General features: G+C 36.3%; 1 protein-coding gene across 4 annotated transcripts in view; it reads left to right on the forward strand.

Annotated features, from left to right (window-relative positions):
- Positions 1–24,205, forward strand: part of LRRC28 (leucine rich repeat containing 28) — a 187,531-nt gene that overhangs the window by 136,739 nt on the left and 26,587 nt on the right. For all 4 annotated transcript variants that reach the window (XM_027083207.1, XM_027083204.1, XM_027083205.1 and 1 more), the window contains 3 exons: positions 296–398; positions 15,439–15,614; positions 17,349–17,508. In XM_027083207.1, coding sequence (XP_026939008.1) covers positions 296–398; positions 15,439–15,614; positions 17,349–17,508 — 439 coding nt within the window. The remainder of the gene's footprint in view (positions 1–295; positions 399–15,438; positions 15,615–17,348; positions 17,509–24,205) is intronic.

The following is a 24,205-nucleotide window of genomic DNA, read 5'->3' on the forward strand; positions in this document are numbered from 1 at the left end:
AAGTCATAGAATTTTTATGTGGGAAGGAAATCTAATAATATTTCATTCCCAGTACTCATTTTACAGCTTAAATGCTCAAGGTTCAGGTGGGTTGAGTAATTTTTCAATAGTCATGTTTTCTGATGTAGAATCTCATATTACAGCTGACATAAGTTCACACCTAGTTAAATCTGCAACACTTTTTTTCTTCCAGAGTAGAAATTTGAATTATTCTAATATTATGTATTAAATTTTATGTTTCACATTATATTGGTGTATGTTTATAGGAATTACAGCACTTTTCTTTCTAATCCAGATTTAGGTCGATCTCGAGAACTACAATATGTGTACGTGGATAACAACATTCATCTGAAAGGCTTGCCGTCCTATCTGTACAACAAAGTCATCGGGTGCAGTGGGTAAGGCTGATTTCACATTTTATACTATCACTCACCTCTTTTGCTAGCTTTGTTTCTACTTCAGTATTTAGTCCTGATAAAACTCAAAAATAGATGAACTACTTTTGATAATCCTGTTCAGTTTTGTTTTGGGGCTTAATATGTTAAACCAAATACCCTTAAAAGTCAAGAATATTGAGCAAGCAATTTAGAGTATTGTACTTCAAGTTTAGTTAGTAAGCTGTAAATTTGGTCAGTAAGTTGTTTGTTATTTTCCAGTCAAAAGAAAAATTAATCTATGCATACCATTATAAGCTCAATAGTATTAGTCACAGAAACTGGAGGAATCTGCATTAACGTAAAAGCTTTTCTTTCTCTGCACTCCATTGCAGTGACAATTTTACCACATTAGTATCTAGGACTATACCAATTGAAAATATTTAGAGCTCAACATTTGAAATAGTCCCTCAGTACAAATCATGATTCTAGCAACCAAAACGTATGTTTCAGTTAATAAGAAACGATAGGCTTTTATTTTCAGAGCAGCAATGATCTTTCATTCTCAGTTAGGCTTTTAGAAAGATGGCTTCAGCTTCTCCTTCTATAGCAGTGAGAAAGAACCAACCCTAAAGTCGTTCCCAGAGTGGCATGGGCTTAACACCGGACAACTCAGCTGCCAGAACCTGCTTTTGACTGGCCTCACTTAAGCAGCCAAAGGATACTTGGAACACCTTTGAGGGTACTTAGCCAGCATGTTGACTCTCTCCTTATAATTTCAAACATCCTGCGTAACCTGGCTCATACTGTATGTAGTTCTGGCAAGGAAAGGGATGCCAATAAACTTGTGTGTAGCGACAGCCACTCCCCTGCTGGCATGGCTCTGGGGGATGGGCATTGAGCAGTGATTGCTCCAGAGAGGGTAATCCTAGTGGCCTTCCCCTAAGAAAAATTATACAGTTGTTATCTTGGGAGAGCCCTAGATGAATTCAGTGCCTGTATAGGCTGATGAAATACAAGCCCAGAGACATATTCCAGAACCTTCTATGAAGCATAGAAAATAGAATATGTAATGGAGTTTTTAGCTCATTGATTTTTCTACAGCTGATCATGTGACAGCTACGATCCTACTCACTCATTAATCATAATGAGTTTGTAAAAGATCTATAATATAGCCTAATTTTTCCAAGTGGTGAGTGAAATACCCTCAATCACCAAGATACACGGAATGATGCAAGTAGGCTCCAAAGCGGAAGGCAATTTTCTTGCACCAAAGCCTTCAGAGACTGCACTGAAATATGATTTAAATCTCTACCACAATTAAAGAATAGCTCTTACTTGAGGTAAAGAGCCTTCTTCTTTGGTGTTTAGACATGGATATTACTGACTGCCAGAAAGTTCTATTTGTGCAGAGTAGAGAGATAGTATATTTTATTTTATTTATTTCATTTTTGGCCGAGCCGTGCAGCTTGCGGGATCTTAGTTCCCTGACCAGGGATCGAACCTGGGCCCACGACAATGAAAGCACCAAGTCCCTACCACTAGACCACCAGGGAATTCCCTTTTTTTTTTTTGATATATTTTAATTGTTGACTTGGTATCTGGTAGCAGAGGTAGTGAATTTTATGAGAGTTCCAAATCTTTGAGAAAACAGTAAGGCAGAATATGCAAATTACTAGCAGATAGTCTACATTTTTTATTATTATTAGCATCTTCCTTTGGTAGTAGTAATAAGAAGATAAATAAAATTTTTAAAAAGACAGTTATCAAACAATCAGTTTTCTAATATTAATAGATTTTGGAGTGTTGGCAGTCCCACATACAAATAAACAGTGATCCAAAAGGTATTTTTAATCTGTTGGTTTAACTCAGAATGCATTTCTTATAGAAGCGGTTCTGGTGGTTATACTCCTAGCCAGCTCATTAAAAGGTCATTTAACCCATTTTGCACCCCCCAAATTATACTTACTTATAAAATATTTCTGTGGCAAAAATGTATTCAGAATTCTAATACATGTGACTGTTGAAGTCTTGGCAACAGAATTTAGGGGCTCCCCTTCTTTTATCTCTTTTATCTGTTGTATATGTGCAAAGGGACTCTCCCATTCCAAGTCAAAGTGGGGGTGTTTTGGGAAAAGGAGGGGCAAGGTCTAGAACAGGGTTCTAAGGTAAATCTTATATAAAGAGCATAAGGGTATTTGAGGCCTAGAAAGTGTACCTTTTGATTCTGAACAAGGATCTTGGTTTGGTTGTTTATTCAGTGCGTATTTATTGAGCAACTACTCTGTTTGGTCACTGTCTAGACAATGGACATGCAATGTAGGAGCCAAACAATTCAAGTACCTGCCTTCCTGGACCTCATAATCTAGCTAGGGATCCAAGTGAACAGTCAATAATTAAACAAACTCAGTGCTAATTCTCTCCAAGGAGATGATACTTAAGCTAAGCGTAGAAGGATCAGCACACTTGGTTCTCCACCACCGTCACATGTTCTTTCTAGCCCAGAGGTAGGTCTGGAATAAAGAACACATCAGCTCCTGCTGTACTGTGCTTTCTCTGAAAGAATTGTATTACCCTTCTCTGATTAACAGTCTAAGAAAATTAGAGCAAAATGAATACAGCTTTAGGGACCTGTGGCATGATATAAAAATGTCTGACATATATATATATAATTCACATCTCAGAAGGAAAATAGAGAACCAGGTATAAGGCATATAAAAAGATATAAAAATAGCTAATAACAAATGTTGCACAGTTTCAAGAAATCTCAGAAGTCTCACAAAATTATCTTTGATATTCATAGAAATGTGAATAAAGTTAGCTCCTCCTTATTCTATGTTCATTTATTTGTCAAGTAATTATTGAACTTTAGCAAGTCAGCACTGTGCTAATAATTGTAGAAAAGATAATTTAGATGTTTATCCTAATATATAAAAATAACTAATACAAAAAATAAATACCCTAAGAGAAAAGTAGAGTGGTGAAAATTTAGAGCAGGGGACTGCCTCTTTATGTCCTAGCTTTGAAGTCACACACTGCCATTTCTATTATATCCTATTGATTACACAGGTTAACCCTATTCATTGTGAGAGGGAACTTCCAGGAGGGGAGCAGCATGGGAGCCATCCTGGAGGATGGCTGTCACAGATTCCTTGCATTCATGCTCTTTGCTAGCCTCTTGGAAAGGTATAATTTTTATTTTGTCTGGATTTTTCTTATTGTTACCACAGAAACAAATGTCTTCCATTCTTCTATATTTTACCTTGAAAGAGAAGTCCCTCCCATGTTAGAACTTTAAAAAGTGGTAATTGGCACATTTGCTTACTCAGGAGAACTTAATGTTAAAAGTGGCCCAATACCAGAGTTATTTTCTCAGTTGTCTGATTATGAGAAAAAGAAACCAAGACACTGCTTTGCTTTGTCTTATATAAATAAGCAATTATAGCTGGATTTGGGTACAAATTGGATAAATGATTTGGTTAAATGGTTTGTTAATATAACCACTCAAGGTAACAGAGTTGTCTTTATGAGAAATGCATTCAGAGTTCTGAGTTAAATCAGCATACTAGAAAGTATCCTTTGGCTCACAGTCCATTTTTGTGTGGGGGCTGCCTACACACAAAAAACAAACTGTACTAGATACTTGAACCACACCTCCATGTGGCAGGCACAAAGCAGCCTAGCTACATATTAAAAAAAAAACTGAGGTATGATTTGAGCTGTCACTCAAGTGACAGAGTTTGTTGTTTGATTCCAATGTAGTAATTAATTGCTTATTAAAACAAAAATAGTGACACTCCTTTTAAGTTTTAGAGGAATATAACAGAATCCAGAGTATCCACAATATAACTTTCAAAATGTCCAGGGTACAATCCAAAATTAAGTAACATTTGAAGAATAAAGAAAATATGACCTAGTGTCACGGAAAGTAAAAACTTTACTTGATGAGCTTAACACAGAATGGTATAAGAGAGGAAAAGTCAGTGAACTTGGAGGTAGATCAATAGAAATGATTCAGTCTGAAGAACACACACACACACACACACACACACACACACACACACACACACACAAAGACTGAAAGCAAGAATGAACATCAGCATCATCAGGGACCTGCCAAACAGTACAAAAAAGCCTGATATTTGTCATCCCAGAAGGAGAATAGAGAGAAAATGGGGTGGTAACAACAAAATTGTTTGAAGAAATATTGTCCAAAAATTTGCCAAATATGATGAAAGACATAAATTTACATTTTCAAGAAACTCAGTGAACTTAAGTAATATAGATTACAAAGAAAACTGTACCCAGTCAAAGCTGCTGAAAACCAAAGATAAAAAGAAAATCTTGAAAGCAGCCAGAGAAAAATGACAAACTACATACAAAGAAATAATTCAAAAGACCATTGCCTTCTCATCAGAAATTTTGAAGGCCAGAAAACAGTGGAATGATATTTTTAAAGTGCCAAAGAAAAACACCAGTCAACCTAGCAACCAGCAAAAAATACCTTTCAAGAATGAAAGTGAAATAAATGCATTCTCAGATGGAACAAAACTAAGCCTTAAAGAGGCTCTGCCAAGAGGACAGACGTTTTATCCAAACCAAGGCTTATTCTATCAGGGTGACATAATTTCTTTCCTTCTCCATATCTACTTTTTCCCTTTACTTTTCCTCTTATTTTAAGCTGAAAAAAAAAAACTTTTTTGCTAAAAAGGGTTAATCTGGTAGCAGTTCCCCCAATAATGAGCATGTGGATGACAGCGTATTTTCTGAAGTATAAAAGACAGTTACTTGCGTTCTTTTGGTAAGGGAATTGAAACTAATTCTTTACTCTTAACACTTTGGTTGGTGGCATGGTAAGTTTGAAAATGCATATGAATTAATTTGCTACATCACATACATGTTTTGGAGCATAATCTCCGTGGCAAAATGATGTTACCATTCATTTAGCTTGTTTAGGTTTAAATGCTGAATGGCAGCTCTGAAAACATTGAGTTGAAAGGGAATTGTGATAATTGTTATAAATTATTTATGTAACTAAGCCAAGGGTCCTAAAATTTATAACAGACTTCAGCTCATTTTAATAACTCACTTAAGGGTTCAGATGTACAATCTTTTTTGTAACCACCTCAGCATTTATTCTAAAGTAATAAAAACTATTGAGTTAGAAATCAAAGATGCCAAGGCTTAACAATTGCCAGCTACTAGTTATTTCATTTTATTGTGAACTGAGCGTATCATGGAGCTTCCATCCCTCTTTACTGACAGTTCATTTCATGATTACTTCTTATTGAGATGAGCGACACTAGCTTTCAAGACAGGTACCTTTCCAGCCTTCTCTCCCATTTGCTGTTCTCTTCCATGGACCTGAGAGTCTGGCCACTAGAACTGTTGTGTAACCCCATCTGCCCTGTGCATTCACAGAGCTGAATCCCTGTTCCCTTTTTCTGGAATATCATCATGTTAATCTTAGTTTTCAACAGTAGATACCTTCAGAGCAACATCTAGACTAGTGTTTGACCAAATATCTGGGTGCCGTGGCCTAGCCAAGTTAATACAAAAATTTAACCATCACACCATGTATATTATCCCCCAAAATCATTTATTATAATAATAAAGAGAAAGCACAGCTATAAACATTGCTTAAACTTTACTGTGTACCAGGCAGTGTACTCATTGATTTATTTGCGTATTGCACATTATCCTCCCAGCAACCCTTAGAAATGAAGAAACCAGAGCTCAGAAAGATTGTCTCAGGTCACAAAGCTAGATGGCAGTAGAGTTATTATCTGCTTCATTGTCCACACTCTTAACCACTGCACTACATATACTGTCTCCCTCTTCTCCTTGGTCTAGAATCACCTCTATATGTTTGAGCCCCTCTACTAGCTTCTTGAGAACAGGGATGAAAAATACCTTTCTTGTTCCTGCATCATTCCATGTCGTGGGGTGGATATTTGGTATCTGATGAGGTCAGGGGAGGTTGGCTATGGCCAACAGAAAGATACTAACTCATGTGAATTCCTGCCTTGTAGCCTGCATTCTACATAGCTGCAACTCTTCTCCAGTGTTAACTAGAGAAGGCATTTAATAGAAGTATTGTAAAATGAATTTAATTAGCTGTTTACAGCCAGCGGTGAAGAGTAGGAACTTCTGCTAAAAGAATTGTCAAAGGGAAATTAGACCTTATATAAAATGAGGATCCACATACTTGTTAATGTGAGTCTTTTCAGCAGTTTGTCAGAAACCTAATCTTTCTAATTATTGGAGACAGAGGAAGCATTAGGAAAAGTCTGGCTTTCAGTTTTCTAAACCTTTATTTGTTATTGTTAAATTCCTTGGACAGTATTCCTTATAGAGTTCATCAACACTTGTAAGGTTAAGAAGCAGCAGCTGTTAAGGCAATAGCAGTATGAAGTAATTATTCATGAATCGCTTGCTTGCTTTTTACCCTATATTTTTATTGTTCTATGATTTTGCCCAGGATTCTCATAACTAAAATATGGCTATAAAGTTTGGAAACAAATAATATGCTTTACCATGAGTATTAGGCTTCTCCATAGCAACAGAACCAATAGAGAGAGAGAGAGGTGTGTGTGTGTGTGTGTGTGTGTGTGTGTGTGTGTGTGTGTGTGTGTGTGTGTGTGTGTGTGTGTGTTGTGTAGCTGGGGGGGCTTGCACTGAGAGGAAGAGGGAGATTGATTTATTTTAAGGAATTGGCTCACATGATTGTGGGCACTGGCAAGTCTGAAATTCGCAGAGCAGGCTAGAGACCGAGGGAAGAGCTGATGTGGTAGCTTGAGTCTAAAGACAGTCTGGAGGCAGAATTTTTCCTTGGGGGACCTCAGTCTTTTCCTCTTAAAGGCCTTCAACTGATTAGACAAGGCCCACTCAACATTATAGAGGGTAATCAGGTTTATTCAAAGTCTACTGTTTTAAATGTTAATCTCATCTTAAAAATACCTTTACAGAAATATCTGGCCTGGTGTTTGACCAAATATCTGGGTGCCCTGGCCTAGCCAAGTTGATACAAAAATTTAATCATCACACTATGTATTACTGTACATCATCAAAAGAGTCACTTATTATGTGTTTGCCTGTGTTTCCAGACTTAGTGGCCATACTGCATAATAGCATATTGGATATGATCCTCTCAATTTTCTCCATATTAAGAAACAAATAGTAATTATACAGTAAAATTTAAATTTATTTCCTCATCTTCACAAAATGCTTCATAAGGGTAATACCTTTCTAACCCACAGAAATACTCATGCAAAGTCACAATTGTGCTGCTACAGACTCTTCATGTTTATGTGATCACATAGGGTCAACTGAGGTTTTGAAAGTAAGAGGGGTAAAGGCAAAGTAGCAAATCAAAGAAAAATATCATAGAAATTTTGACACCAGTTGGCAGGCCACTGTGCAGCTGCTTTGCACTAGTGTATCCATACTAACTGTTAAATTATTGACAGTATTGAAGTATTTCTACACAAGTTAATGAATAGCTATTGAACTAAAAGCCCCTGAGGTCCCCCACTGCTGTGTCTGCCTTTCCCCTAAGATCGCCCCATAATCCAGCAACTAAAAGGCTAATGACCAGCAGAACAGAGGGCTCTAGGACTGTGCTTTAGCACAGTGGTACTGTTTGTTTGGTTTTTGCTTGTTTTATTAAACTATAATTTACATACAGAAAAGTTCACCCTTTTTAGTGTATAGTACTGTGAATTTTGACAAATGCATACAGTTGTATAGCCACCACTATGATCAAGGTTTAGAACAGTTCATTCACCCCCAAAATGTCCCCCATGTCCCTTTAAAATGAACCTTTTTTCTTCGGGAGACACCTCAGCCTCTGGAAATGGTTATGTTTTGTGTCCCTATGTTTTACCTTTTCCAGAATGTCATATAAATGAAATGACACAGGCTACTGCAAACATTCATGTCTGGGACTTTGTGTGAACATAATTTCATTCCACTTGGGTAATATCTAAGAATGCATTTGCTGGGCTATGTGGTAAGGATACGTTTAACTTTATTAAAAACTGCCAAAATGCTTTCCAACATGGCTGTGCTGTTTTGTATTTCATGAGAGTTCTTGTCAGTTTTTTCTTCTTTCAGACATTCTAGTAAGTGGGTACTATCTCATGGTTTTAATTTGCATTTCTCTAATGACTGTTGTTGTTGAACACGTTTTCATATGCGTATTTGCCCTCCATGTACAGTTGACCCTTGAACAATGCGCGGGTTGGGGCGGACTCTCGGCACAGTCCAAAAACCACATATAGCTTATAGTCAGTCCTCTATATCCGGGGTTCCTCTGCATCTGCAATTCCACATTTGTGGATTCAACCAACCCTGGATCGTATAGTATTGTAGTACTTATGATTGAAAAAAATCCATGTTTAAGTGGAACCACGCAGTTCAAACCCATGTTGTTCAAGGGTCAGCTGTATCTTGGGTGAAGCGTATTCCAGTCTTTTGCCCTTTTTTTAAAAACTGGATTGTTTGGGCTTTTTCTTACTGAGTTTTGAGAGTTCTTTATATATTCTGAATACATGTTTCTCATCAAATACGTGATTTGCAAATATTTTCTTCCAGTCTGTGGCTTGTCTGTCATTCTCTTAACAGATTTAACTAGCCTATATTGTGGTTCTTCATAGTTCACCACTGATAAACACACAACTCAAGATATATTTAATTTAATCCATAAATGAGACATTTTCCATTTGACAGATTACTATATTTTCCTAAATAACCATTTCCTTAAATGTTGCCATCCTGGTGAGTAACCAAATACAGATAATGTGATGCTCATATCTTTTTGGCACATTTGCTCCTGAGACAGACTGGACCCCCACGAACTACCCCAAAATTATTTCCTTTTTGGCACCATGTGGATGACTCAGTATTCTTTTCACCATTTCCTTTTTATCTTTTCTCTTTCAAATTTCTTTCCCTGTGTGTGAAGACTCAAAACAACCAATCTGTATTTGGAACTGCTTAGGCACCAATATAGAACTGCTAGATAGAAGAGAAAACTGATCACATTCGATGAGTTAACAACAGAACTTCCATAATACAGTTAGATAATGTGTGATTTAGAAACATCAAACGTTGTGACATATCATTGGTAAAAGATGATGTCAGGAGAGACTTTATAAAGGAATTAGATTTGGGGAGGAGTAAAATTTGTATCTGGAATGACAGGATATAGAAAATTCCAGGCCCAATTTGGCCTGTAGGCAAGAATAGCCATGGCTCATTGAATACAGTGTTGCTTGTGTTAAGGGGTATGATTCAGAATCCACAAGGAAATGGTAAGGCCACCAGCATCCATGAGATACCTTTCTGCTTAAGTTCTCTCCCTTTTGCATCAACTAAGGTAAGAGGGTCATTTCTTAAAATTTGACTAGAAAGCTTCCATATTTTGACCCTGCACATCAGTGTAAATATCATTAACTTACAAAAATAACATTACTAACAATTTTGAAGCCCCTGTATGGTTCTCTCCCATGAATGCTCCTCCTTCTTCTCCAAGGTTAGCCATTACTCTGAATTTTGTATTTATCATTCATTTTCACTGAGTTACGATTTTAATATATGTAAATACATCCCCATATAGTGTATTGTCAAGTTTTATATCTTTTCTTTAACTTTGTGTAAATTGAATGATGCTGTATGTTTTCCTCTATGGTGTACTTCTTTCACATAACCTTTTGTTTTTATTCTCCAACTTCTCCACTATTTTTCTGCTTCCCTTTAGAGAAAAACTCTTTGAAAGAGTTGTCTATACTCACTTTCTCCACTTCTTTCTATTCTCTCACACCAGTTAGGCTTTTATCCCCATTGCACCTATATAAAGTATATATATAATTTGAAAAGTTTTGATGTATGTATGTATACACACACATACATACGTACCTCTGAAACCATCACTGCAATTAAGATAATAAACATATCCACCACCACCCAAAGTTTCCTCGTGCCCCTTAGTAATCCTTCCTTCCTTGTCTTCATCCTATCTCCAGGCAACCCTGATCTGTGTTCTATTAACTGTCAATAAATTTGTATGTTCTTGAGTTTTATATGAATAGAATCAAACAGTATATACTCTCTTTTTCTCTGTCTTCTTTCACTCAGCATAGGGATTTGGAGATTTATACATGATATAGTGTGGATCAACAGTTCTTTTTTTTATTGCTATGTAGAGTTCCATTGTATGGATATATCGCAGGTTGTTTCCATTCACTTGTTCATGGACATTTGTGTTGTTTCTAGTTTTTGGCTTTATTACAGATAAAACTGATGTGAACAAATGTAGACTGTCTTTTAAAGGTCCTAGACTTAAATTTCCTTGGATAAATACCTAGGAGTGGAGTGTCTGGATCATACAGTACATGTATATTTAATTTTTGGAAGAACTTCCAGACTTTACAAAAATAACTGTAACATTCTACATTCCCACCTGTAATATAAGAGATTATCAGTGCTTACATATTTTAAATTTTATTCTAGGTGTGTAGTGATTTTTCCATTACGTTGTTAAATTTCATTTCCCTAGTAAATAAGGGTGTGCATCTTTTTATGTTTTATTTGCCATCCATATATCTGCTTTGATATCGTGTCTAAGTCTCCCATTTTTTCCTTGGGTCTTTGTGTTCTTATTATTGAGTTCTAAAAATTCTCTATAGATTCTGGATAAAAGTCTTTTATCATATATATGCTTTGGAAGTATCTCCTCCCAGTCCATGGCTTACCTTTTCATTTTTTCACAGGGCCTTTTGGAGAGCAGACATTTTTTATTTTGATAAAGTCCAATTTATCAATTTGTTCCTTTATCGATCTTGCTTTTAGTGTAACCCAAATCACAAAGATTTTCTCCTATACTGTCTTCTAGAATTTTTTTTTTTTTTTTGCGGTACGCGGGCCTTTCACTGTTGTGGCCTCTCCCGTTGCAGAGCACAGGCTTCGGACGCGCAGGCTCAGCAGCCATGGCTCACGGGCCCAGCCGCTCCGCGGCATGTGGGATCTTCCCGGACCGGGGCACGAACCCGTGTCCCCTGCATCGGCAGGCGGACTCTCAACCACTGCGCCACCTGGGAAGCCCTGTCTTCCAGAATTTTTAAGGAATTAAGTTTACATTTAGGTCTATGATTCATTTTGAGTTAATTTTTGTGTATGGTATGAGGTATGGTTGAAGTTCCTTTTTTTACATATGGATATACCAGTTGTTCAAGCACCATTTGTTTAAAATACTATCCTTTCTCTACTGTATTTCCTTTGTATGTTAGTTGAAAATTAGTTGTCCATATATGTGTGGGTCTATTTCTAGATACTCTGCTCCATTTATCTGTCTGTTTTGACACAAATACCACACTGTCTTGATTACCATAGTTTTACAGTAAATCTTAAAATTAAAAAAAAATTTTTTTACTATTCTAGCTGCTTTGCATTTCTATATAAATGTTAGAATCAAAATTTCAATTTATATATATTTTTAAAAGCCTGTGATTTTAATTGCATTGAGTCTTTAGATCAATTGGAGGAGAATTAACATCTTAACAATATTAAGTCTCCCAGCCCATGATCACAATAAATGTCTAATTCCTTGTCTTAGACATCTTTTGTCTGATTTATCTCTAAGTATTTCATATTTTTCATAGTATCGTATATGGTATTTAAAGTTTTTTAAATTTCCAATTGATTGTTGCAACCATATAGAAATACAAATGATTTTGTATAACTGATCCTGTATCCTCCAAACTTGCCAAGCTCACTTACTAGTTCCAGTAGGGTTTTTTTTAGATTATCATGGACTTTCTACATACACTCATGTCTTCTGGGAAGGAAGTCAGTTTTACTTCTTCCTTTCAAATATGGTCATGTTTTATTTCTTTTTCTTTCATTACTGTACTGGTTAGAAGCTCCAGTACAATGTTAAATAGTAGAAGCAGTGAGAGCAGACATGTTTGTCTTGCTGAACTTATGGGGAAAACAGTCTTTCAACATTAAGTATATATTGACTGTTGTTTTTTCATACATATGCTTTATCAGATTAGTAAATTCCCTTCTATTCCTAGTTTGCTGAGAGTTTTTTAAATTACGGATGGGTGTCGAATTTTGTTAGACCCTTTTTCCGCATCTATTGAAATGATTATATGGTTTTTCTTTTTTAGGTTTTAACATAGTGAATTACATTGATTTTTTTAAGGTTAATATAATCTTGATTAATAAGATAAACTTCATTTGGTCATATGACTTTATACATTGTTAAATTCAATTTGCTAAAATTTTGTTTAGACTTTTTCCACCTATGTTCATGAATGATACTGGTTGTTTCTCTTTTCTTGTGTGTTCACCTGGTTTTGGTATCAGGACAATGCTGGCTTCATAGAATGAGTTGGGAAGTATTCCAACCTTTTAACTACAAATTCAACTTCATTAATAAATGTTGGGTTGTTCAACTTCTCTGTATCTTGAGTGAGCTTTGCTAATTTTTGTCCTTCAAGGACTTTTTATTAGCATAAAGTTGCTTCTTATATTTTTATTATAAATCGGACAATACCTCCTTTCTCATTTCTGATATTGGTAATTTGTGTCTTCTCTCTGATTAGACTAGTTAGAGGTTTATCGTTTTTATTGATCTTCTCAAAGTTCCAGCTTTTGTTTTCACTGATTTCTCTCTATTCCTTTCTTCAATGTCATTGATTTTCTTTGTGCTCTTTATTATTCCTTTTATTTACTTAGGGCTTAATTTGCTCTCTTATTTCTGGTTTCTTTAGGTGAGAGCTATGTATGCAACATGTCCTTCTATGCAGTAATTATAATTATTGTTATAATGACCTTTTCTGCCAGTTTTAACATCTGTCTTGGTTGTTTTCAGTTGCATTTTTTTTTCCTCATCATAGATCATATATTGAAAAGCCTGGTAATTTTTGGTTGGATGCCAGACAGTGTGCATTTTATGATGCTGAGTGCTGGATATTTTTGTATTCATGTAACTATTCTTGATATATGTTCTGGGATACATTTAACTGGAAACAGTTTAATCTTTTCAGATATGGCTCTTAAGGATTTGTTAGGTGGGAATGGAATGGTGTTCAGTCTAGCACTAACTATTCACCACTACTGAGATAAGACCTTTTTGTGTACTCTACACAATGCCCCTTGAATTATGACGTTCAAGTCTGACTGATAAGAGCAGACACTATTTCCAACCCTCTGTGACTGCTGGGCACTGTTACCTTTAATCTTTTCAGCTCGTCCTTTTTCCAGCCTCAGGTAGTTTCCTCATATGTGCTGATCAGTACTCATCTGAATACTCAAGTGGAACCTTTGCAAATCTCCAGAGTTCTCTCTCTGTACATCTCTCTCCCCTAAGGTTCTCTGTCCTGTGAACTCTTGCTGCTTTGGACCCCTGAACTCTTAGTTCCTTGTCCTCAATTTAAGGTACCTACCGGGCTGTGACTGAGTTCCCCTTCCCTGAGTTAACTCTTCTCTTCAATCAAGTCTCTGCTGAAATGTCACCTCCTCAGAAAGACTTTCTTTGATTATATTATCTAAAGTAGTACAGCTCTCACTCCCCTCTTCACTCTATTTTAGCATGTGTTTATCTTTTAATTGTCCATCTCTCCTCACTATAATAAGCTTCATTCTGATCTTAAGTATGTCCCTAACAGAATTTTATGCTCATATATATTAAATAATATATACAACAAAGTTCATAATAGCCCCAAACTGGAAACAGCCCATATGTTTACCAGTACTACACAACAATGAAAATGAATAAGCTATAGTACGTACTGTAGCGTGGATGCATCCCAGAAAGAATATGTTGACAAAAGGAGCCAGATACAGGATTCTTCATGCTATTGAAGAAGGCAAAACCAAACTATAATGTTAGAATTTGGAAAAATGGTTCCTTTTGGGATAGAGGTTTTGCTTAGTAGGAGGGCCAGCGTGGCCTTCTGAGGTTCTTTTTTCTTGAGCTGAGTGGAGAAATTGAGTAAAATTAATTGAGTTCTAGGTCAGATACTGTCTTCTCTGTAGACCCTTCCCTAATTCCTTAGAAAAAGTCAGTTCCTCCACCTTCTCTGACCCAATATTAGAATAATTATATTGTAATTATTACATTTTTCAAGGGAAGGGGGTCATCTTTTGTTTTTTTAATTTAAGTATTTTGACTGGCGTATAGTAGGTGCTCTGGAAACATTTTCTGATGAAAGGAATGAGCAAATGCAGGAACTTGTAATGAACAAATAAGCTGAGGGCTTCTGCCTTCCAGTCCTGTGCCTCCTTCATTGCCTGTTTCTAGTTGAGGGTAGGGAGATTATCTCACGTTGTATCTGGAGAGCCAAGGCTTGTTGGCATCTGTTTGTCGTTAGAGAAGAAAAGTGTTGAGACTTTTAGGTAAGCTGGTGGTCTCAGACAGGAGGTAGAATGAGATTGGACTCCTGAGTTTTGGTAACCCTGTAGCTAAAGGAACAAGGATGCCTCTGCCTTCTGGTTATGAGTGGCTGTAGGGAATAGGATGTGACTTGGCTTATTCAATAGGCTTTGCCAAGAATATTTTCTTCACAGGTTTATGGAAGGACCCAATAAAGTTATCTGCTATCATTACAGATCTGTTTGCTTTGTAGGGTTTTGTTCCCCCAACACAAAAATTTTGTTAAACCATGGTACTATAACTAAACAGAGTACTCTTTGTTCCTTTTAATTTTGAAAATTTCAATAAACATAAACTTGGAAAGGGTAAGAAAATGAGGATGAATAGAGCTTACAAAGCAAATTGTATAGATCCTATGAAGGAAATTTCTTCTAAGTTTGTCCTTACTGGAAGTGCCTGGACCTCAGTGAAGATTTAGCTGAGTTCCAAATGATGCATCTAAATTTCTATGCCAGGTTTTATTAAGGAACCCAGAATAGCATCTGTTCACTTTGAAAAGAATTCTGCTAATTCATCAGTGTCTTAAAATTTTAAATGTATAGTTTGATTAACATATTTTTATTGGCACATATAGTCATTTCCTTTTGGCTAATACTACTGTGAATGTGTGTCTTTCTGTAGCTGTGGTGCTCCCATTCAAGTTTCCGAGGTGAAGCTGCTTTCCTTTTCATCAGGGCAACTAACAGTTTTCCTCCCTGCTGAGGTGAAGGCCATAGGGACAGAGAAGGATCACATCCTGCCTCTGCAAGAGCTGGCCATGAGGAGTCTGCATCACACCTACCACAGTTTTCTAAAAGGTACCCGGGACTTTTTTCTTTTCTTTCCTTTCCTTTCCTTTTCTTTCCTTTTCTTTTCTTTTCCTTTCCTTTCCTCTTTTCTTTTCTTTTCTTTTTTCTTTTCTTTTCCTGCCTCTTATTCAGTGAGCTTAGGAATTGTGTTTTATGTTGTTTTAGTGTTCATTTTTCAAAATTGTGGTAAAATGTACATAACATAAAATTTACCATTTTAACCATCTCTAAGTGTTCAGTTCAGTGGCATTAAGTACATTTGCGTAGTTGTGTAATGGAACACTTTTTATAAGAGAAAAGTTTTAATATTTTATTTTAATATTAATATTTTATATTTTAATATTAAAATATTTTATCAACACTGAGCCCTTCAGCACCCCCTATAGACACAGAGAAGCATTCACTAAATATGGTCTTCAGTCACAAAGAACAGAGGTTAAAAGTTAAACTATGCAGTTTAAATGAGAGAAATTGGTGTTTGGGAGCACATATTTGGTGGAAATGAGAAGGCTGGCAGAGGTACTTTCTTCCGTATCGAAAAATGTGCAAAGATCTTATCCTTAAAGCAAAGTTGGGTACTTCTTCCAACAGAGCAAGTTTTTGCCTTGTAACCTCCTTACTCCTGAGAAATATATATACCTAAAGGGAAATTAATTTCAGGAGCCTTTGGCAGTGTTACCACAGGATTTGGCGGTGTGTAGATGTCATAGGTGACATGGAGTGGACCTGTGATGCTTTAAGAAAGCACTAGGCAACATTAATAAGAAAATAATTTCAAGTGCTTTTAAAACTACTAAATGTTTTGTCTTTGCTTTAAAAAAAAAAAAAGATGCATACAGAAACCTCTAACATTAAACATCCAGGAATGTCTAATACAAATTAAGTTGTTTTTAAAAACTAAACAGAAAACTGAAATTATTCACCTATGAGCAAATTACATTTTTCAAAATGGTTATTGATAAGTCTGGACAGATATAAAAGATGATAAGATAATTTGTATTTCCTTCCTCAAGATGATTCAGTGATTTTTAGGTGTCACCTCATCATGACCGTGTCTCTCTCTAGATGTTTTACTCTCAGTAGCAACCCAGTGTACATTTGTGCTCAGGATTGCCTGGGCCATTGGGATGTTTTGCTTTAAACGTTTCTTTTGTGTAACTCAGACTAAACTGAGGAGGAAACACCCTATTTTTATTAGTGACAGCTCATGGGAGTGAGACAAGGAAAAGCTTGGTTTCATTATTTTTCATTTTCTTTGATTTTTTTGTTTCCCCTTTTCATTCTTTTCAGTAAATATAATTTAGCTTGAAAGATTCTAAATGCCCAATAGATTTAGGAAGAATTTAATGAAAGTCTGTTTTAGTCTTCAGTCCCAGTCTTTTTTTTATTCTCTGTCTCTTATAGAAGTTTACAGACCCTCCCTCGGTAAACGTAATGCCTTTTCAGTCTTTGTTCTTAAAGAATATTTGGTCTTATTCTTTCCTGGCCTCTATCTCAGCACAGCTCAGGTTGCTCTTAAAAGAGTAGATTAAGGTTTTCTCTTAGTATCAAAAATGTAAAAAAGCATCTTTCATTTCCAAATAATGTTACATTTTTATTCAATGCCTATCGGATAACAGAATTTTCAACATGCAGTACTTTTCACTAACTGAACTTATTTGCTAACAATAAGAAATATTTTAAGAAGCCAAGTTTAAGGAAATCTCATTTTTTATTTGTGCATGATTTTCTCTTGTGTTCCAGATCTGGACTTTCTGTCTCCAGTCTCGTTACCCAGAAGTCTTCTGGAGCTGCTGCACTGCCCCTTGGGGCACTGTCACCGGTGTAGTGAGCCCATGTTTACGATTGTTTACCCCAAGCTATTTCCCTTGAGAGAGACGCCAATGGCAGGACTGCACCAGGGGTAATCATTCCTAAGTGGACACCAGGGCTTACACCTGGGGGAGGGGTGGGAACGTGGGGAAGGGTGGAGGACACACATAAAAGTGTTGGTAAGTCAGCAGCTTTAAAGGGGCATAGAATGCTTCCTGCCATACAGCTAAATGAAACAAATGCACATTTTCAGTATCACAAGAAAACTGGATTTCTCTTTATTACATTTTTGGTCTTATACAGAACGGTTTTATTGTATATGTTATTTAGAGTAGCTCATTCTTTGTAGGAGTGTTTTCCTGCTGTTTCCCTATTCACAATAGTCTTTAGGCAATAAGGAATGTAAGAACAAAATATTTGTTATATAATGGTTCCAGCTCAGCTCTTCTGTTTAATTCGCATTGCTAACTGAAAGTGTGTGGCTGAGCATTGTGTGTGTGTGTATTTCTGTTTTGAATTTCTAACCCTTCCAAATAGCATTCTCTTACCACTGTCTGTTTCTTGGCACAGTGCCTTGAATTTGCTAAGAATGTTAACTAAGTAAAACCCCCCATTCTGGTAGTTTATTAAAAGAATATCAGACAATTTAAAAATAGGACATGAAATGAAAAAATCCCCCATTAGCACAGTCTCAGCTTATAGATTTTCTAAATTTAGGATCTTCTAAGTTCACATTTTTCAAAGATGAAAAAAAATACTATAATACCTCACTTATCCATCAAATGTGGTATTTTGGGTTAGTACATTTTTCAGGATAACTGGTTACCCCTATTCAGTCCTAGAAGCGTTTCCTTTATAATCATTTTTGTAGAATGAGAGCAAGCGTGGGCAGGGTGCTGAACCTCTCAGAGCCTCAAAATGAGGAAAGAACAGCCTGCTGGGCAGGGCCATCTAAGGATTAGCAGATGATGAAGGCAAACACTTGGCATATAATGGGTGCTCGGCAAATGGTAGTTACCTTTTCCATCTCTCTACCCACTCCTTCCCAAAACTGCATTTGTCTTTTTCTTACCCTGAATAATCCTATTTTGCTATACTTTCAGTTCCTGTTTCAACTTTCTGTGTTTTTAATGTTTCCTGCTTTACTGTGCCTGCCTACAGAAGCCCTCCTCCAAACCTTGCTAATCTGCTACTTCTGATCAGAGGTGATCAGATCACCAAATTTAGTAAAATCCATTTTAAATTAGAGTTGAAAGGACTGAGTCAGGATTTGAGTATGTTACTACATGAATAAAAACTAATAAAATAGGCACATCTATGAGGAGCAGTAGGGAATATCGGTCAAGTGCACAGGCCCTGATTCTGACTTTCCCCTGGGAGACCTTGGGCAAATTACTTAACATCTCTGAGCTTCATCTTTTCATCAATAAAATGAGCATAGTAATAATATCTATTTAATAAGGTCATTGTGAGGATTAAATGAGATCATTTATGTAAAGAGCCCAGGATGGTGTCTGGTATGTAATAAATATTAAGTGACTTAACTATGATCTCTTTTTGTAGCTCAAAGACTTTTAAAAATTTATTTTATATATGTGTCTTTAGCAAATCATCTTCATATTAGTAAGATATCATCATAGGAAAATCTTCCATTAAACTACAGTAAAATCCTGCTGCATTGTTGTTGCACAATTTCCTATAGAAGATATTTTCTTACTAAAAATATGAAAATGAAAACAATTCAGTATGGTAAGGATGCTCTGTTAGTAGCTGATAAAATTCTAAATACCTGTTTGAAAAGATAAACTTTCTTTCTATCATGGTAATTAATTTGTGCAAATAAAGTAGATCCCTTAAATGAAGATATTTTTGTGTTATCTTTATATGAAATTTGGGAAACTTGTTCAATAAGTATTTGCATATTTACTGCTACTTATTTCTCTGCTTAAACCTAGAAATTCAGTATGAATATCTTATATTGCTTTAGAACATAAAATATAATAGTGTTAGTTTAATAAAATGAGTGTATCAAATACATAGGACTTAGGCAATGCCCTTTTGTTAAGAAAAGCCAGAAGTGCCCACGTTAATAGCAAAAAATGAAATACCAAGATACAAACATGGCTTTCTGTGGCGAGTTAATGCTAAGATCTGAAACTGAGAATTTGTGTCTTTCATTTGGTCCACCAGACTTTGCTCCTTCCCACGTTGCTATGGAGATTGTGTTAAAAACTTTGACTTCAGTTTCTACCATAGTTTTTAAAGTACTTTCTTTTGTAATTGAAAACCAAATACTTGAATCTCAATAGCTTATTGCTAAAAATAAAATCAATATTTTTAGTATCATAAACTCTAAAAGGTCTTGATAATATTATTTTTAAGTTTTCTAATATATTCTGTTCAGTGTTCATTGCTTCTTATAAAATAATACACTGTATCAGCCAATATCTAAATTAATGTGGACATCTGTCATTATTTTAAAAGAACATACTGAATATTCTTCTAAAATACCAAGTCCCATACGAGTGTTAGTTCCAACTTAAATTTAATACAGTCAATTAAAAAGAAATTACAGTATTTTGCATAAATAGTAAATACCCAAATCTTCAAATATTTATAGAAGAGAATAATGGCTAGTATGTTCATAACTTTTGATCATGACAGGCATAGCAAATTTTCATTCCCCCAGATTACTGTTCATTTTTTTAAATGGAGAATGTCAACTCATAGGATTATTTATTAGTATAACGTGTGTCTGACTTTTCCCACACATGTATGCATCTCATAAGTTTTGTATTTCCCAAGGTTTTTCAAGGGTATTTTATGAGTTTCCTAGGGATACCTCAACAAAATACCACAAAACTGGGTGACTTACAGAGCTTCTATAGATATTGTCTCAGAGCTCTGAAGGCTAGAAGTCTGAAATCAAGATGTGGCAGGATTGGTCCCTTCTGAGGGCTGTGATGGAAGGATCTAATCCTTGCAGATGGCCATCGTCTCCCTTCTTCTCTTCACATCATCTTACCTCTATGTGTGTCTATCTCAGTGTCCAAATTTCCCTTGTTTATAAGAACACCAGTGACATTTCAATAGGGCCCTCCCTAATGACCTCATCTAACTAATTACACTGGCAATGACCCTGTTTCCAAATAAGGTTACTGTATTACTCTGCTAGGGCCACCATAACAAAATACCATAGGCTGGGTGACTTAAACAACAGAAATTTAATTTCTCACAGTTCTGGAAGCTGGAAGTCTGAAATCAGGGTGCATGTGGTTAGGTTGTGCTGAGGGCTGTCTTCCTGATTTGAAGATAGCTGCTTTCTTGCTGCCTCGGGTGGCAGAGAACACGAGCACACATGTTCACAAGCTCTCCAGTGTCTCTTCTTATAAGGGCACTAATCCTATCATGAGGGCCCCACCCTCATGAACTCATCTAAACCTAATATCTCCAAAAGGCCCCATTTCCAAATACCATCACATTGGAGATTAGGACTTAAAATATGAATTGGTGGCAGGATGGGGGGACACAATTCAGTCCATAGCAGTCACATTCTGGGGTTCTGGGGATTATGACTATAACATGAATTTGGGGGAGATACAGTTCAACCCGTAACAGTCTGTCCTCCCAAAATCCATGTCCTTCTCAGATGCAAAATAAATTCACTCCATCCTAACACCCCCCAAATCCTAACCCATTCCAGCATCAACTCTTAAGTTCAGAATCTCATCTTAAGTATCTAAATCAGGTATGGATAAAACTCAGGTATAACTCGCCTTGGGACAAAACTCCTCTCCATTTGTAAACCTGTAAAACCAAACTGGTTATCTGCTTTCACTGTATATTGGTGGGACAGGCATAAGATAGACATTCCCTTTACAGAAAGGAGAACAAGAGGTTCCAAAACTTAAAAGGGCAAATTCCATTAGATTTTAATGCTTGAGAATAATCCTCTGGCTAGATGCTCTGTCCTTTAGGCCCACTGGGGTGGTGGCCCCACCTCCTCAGCCCTAAGTGGGGCCCTGCTGTCTAAAACTAAGGAAGTTGCCCCATCCTCTGGAATTGAGGAGGTGGCCCCATCCCCGGGGTTATTCTTCCCTTTACTTGATAGCTTGTTTCCTGCCTGTAGAATCCCAGAAGGCTGACAGCATGTCTTCACCCTGTCCCATCTCTGTCCTCTTTGATCCAAGCTGTCAGCCTTTCTGCTGAAATGGTTGACTGGATCCACAAGTCACATGCCTAATCTCTTTAGAAAATGTTGTCCAGCCACATCCTTGGTGTTCTCTCCAGAACGTGCTTTCTCATTTTATACAATGTAGATAGCCTGAGAATTTTCCATATCCTCAAGTTCTGGTTCCTTTTTGCTGAACAATTCCCTCAATTTATCTTCCTCCTCTCACATTTTACTGTAAGCAGCAAAGAGAAACCAGGCCATGCCTTCAATGCTTTGCTTAGAAACATCCTCAGCTAAATATAGGCATACCCATCTTTTTGTGCTTCATTTTATTTCACTTCACAAATATTGCACTTTTTACAAATTGAAGGTTTGTGGTAACCCTGTGTCAAGAAAATCTATTGGTACCATTTCTCCAACAGCATTTGCTCACTTCCTGTCTCTGTGTCACCTTTTGGTAATTCTCACAATACTTCAAACTCTTCATTATTATTATGCTTGTTATGGGGATCTGTGATCAGTAATCTTTGATGTTACTACTACAGTTCACTGAAGGCTCAGATGATGGTTAGCATGTTTAGCAATAAATTATTTTTAAATTAAGGTATATACATTTTTTTAGACATAATGCTATTGCATACTTAATAGACTGCAATATAGTGTAAGTATAACTTTTATATGTACTGGGAAACCAAAAAATTTGTGTGACTTGCTTTATTGCTGTATTTGCTTTATTGCGGCAGTTTGGAATTGAGCCTGCAATATCTCTGAGGTCTGCCTGTATCCAAGTTCATCACCTAGCAGTTCTATTTTCCATCCAACAGAACACAATTCAGTCAAGTCCTCTGTGCTTTATAACAAAGATCATCTTTCTCTCATTTTCCAATAACACATTGCTCATTTTTGTCTGAGACCTCACCAGAAACACCTTTAACACTTGTATTTCCAGCAACATTCTGTTCATGACAATATGTGTATTCTCTAAGACAATAGAAGCTTTTTCTATAGCTTTCCTCTTTCCTTTGTAAGCCCTTACCAGCTCTCCTTTAACATCTATATTTCTACCAATAGTCTCAAGGCAGAACTCTTCTAGCCTCTGCTACTTAATTTCAAAGCCACATCTAGATTTTTAAATATTTGTTACAGCAGCATCTCTTACCAGTAGCTGAACTTGTATTAGTTAGCAGTCTGCAGAGAAACAAAACATATATCTATATCTGTATTTGTAAATAATAAATATAGACAGAGATTGATTTTAAGGAATTGGCTCACATGACTGGGGAGCTGGCAAGTCCAAAACCACAGGGCAGGCTGACAGGCTGGAAATTCAGAAAAGAGTTGATATTGCAGTCTTAAGTCTGAATTTCTCAGGGCAACAGGCTAGAAACTCAGGGTTTTTAAGTTGCTGTCTTAAGGAAAAGTCCTTCTACTTCTTTGCTCTAAAGGCCTCCAACTGATTGAGTGAGGCCCACCTTATGGAACGTAATCTGCTTTACTCAAAGTCTACTGATTTAAATGTCAGTCACATCTAAAAAATACCTTCACAGCAAAATCTAGACTGATATTTGACCAAACAACTGGGTACCATGGTCTAGCCAAGTTGACACATAAAATTAACCATCACAGACATTCAAAAGGCTCACTTAAATCACCAGGATGTTTTGAAACAGAAATTGCCAATGGCCCAGAATCGCAGTGTTCCTTCCCATATCGCTTGGGTTAAGTTTGGGCCATAGCAGATATTAACAGTGTACACTCAGGTGTTGGTGTGGTGACATCTCTGCTTTTGTACAGGGAGGCCCTGGGCTGGAATGAAAGAACTTATAGGCCTTAGGGGTCAGGAGACCCAGCTGGAAGTTGAGCTGTGTTACTTAGTACTGTAAGATAGGTACCATTATTAGATTGAACTGTGTGAATCATATGCCTTCCATGTGGTTCAACCTAATATAACCCCCATGTTACAGGAGTAGGAGGGTGTGGAACTGAGGGACAGGAAGATCAGAAACTGGGCCAAGCCCTCATAGCAGAGCTGGGATTTGATCCATAGCAAGTCTGGCTCCAAATCCATGTTTTAGACACTATGCTGTAATTAGCTACTGAGTGAATCACTACATATGAAGAAATTTTGAAATGGTACTATAAATATAAAATGAAAATAAGCTCTAATCTGAACAAGATACTTTTGAAATATGTATGTGTGTACACATATACATATATGTGTGTGTGCTCTAAAGAAATCCAGCAGGATGTAGATCTAACTCTAAACTGTGGTTACCTTGGAAGGGAGGAATGTAGGCTTATGGAGTAGTCAGGTGGGGACTTTAATTTTCAATTCTATATAATACAGAATCATTTGAATATTTTCAGTAAGGATGTATTTTTATAAATACACAAAATAACAATTAAAAAATAGTATGTATCTAAAGGAACTTTAAAAAATCCTTTGCTTAAAGCTTTATATAGGTTAAAAAAGACAAGGAAATGTTCTTGGAGCAATTTTTTTTTAAGTTTAGGTAAAAATGTTTTTAAACAGGTTACACAATGATATCCAATTTTTGTCAGCTATGGGTATGTGTGTGTATATATATATATATATATATATATATATATATAT

The sequence above is a fragment of the Aethalodelphis obliquidens genome, unplaced genomic scaffold (assembly GCF_003676395.1).
Source record: "Aethalodelphis obliquidens isolate GAN/ISIS:26980383/991018 unplaced genomic scaffold, ASM367639v1 scaffold49, whole genome shotgun sequence".
Taxonomy (NCBI): Eukaryota; Metazoa; Chordata; class Mammalia; order Artiodactyla; family Delphinidae; genus Aethalodelphis; species Aethalodelphis obliquidens.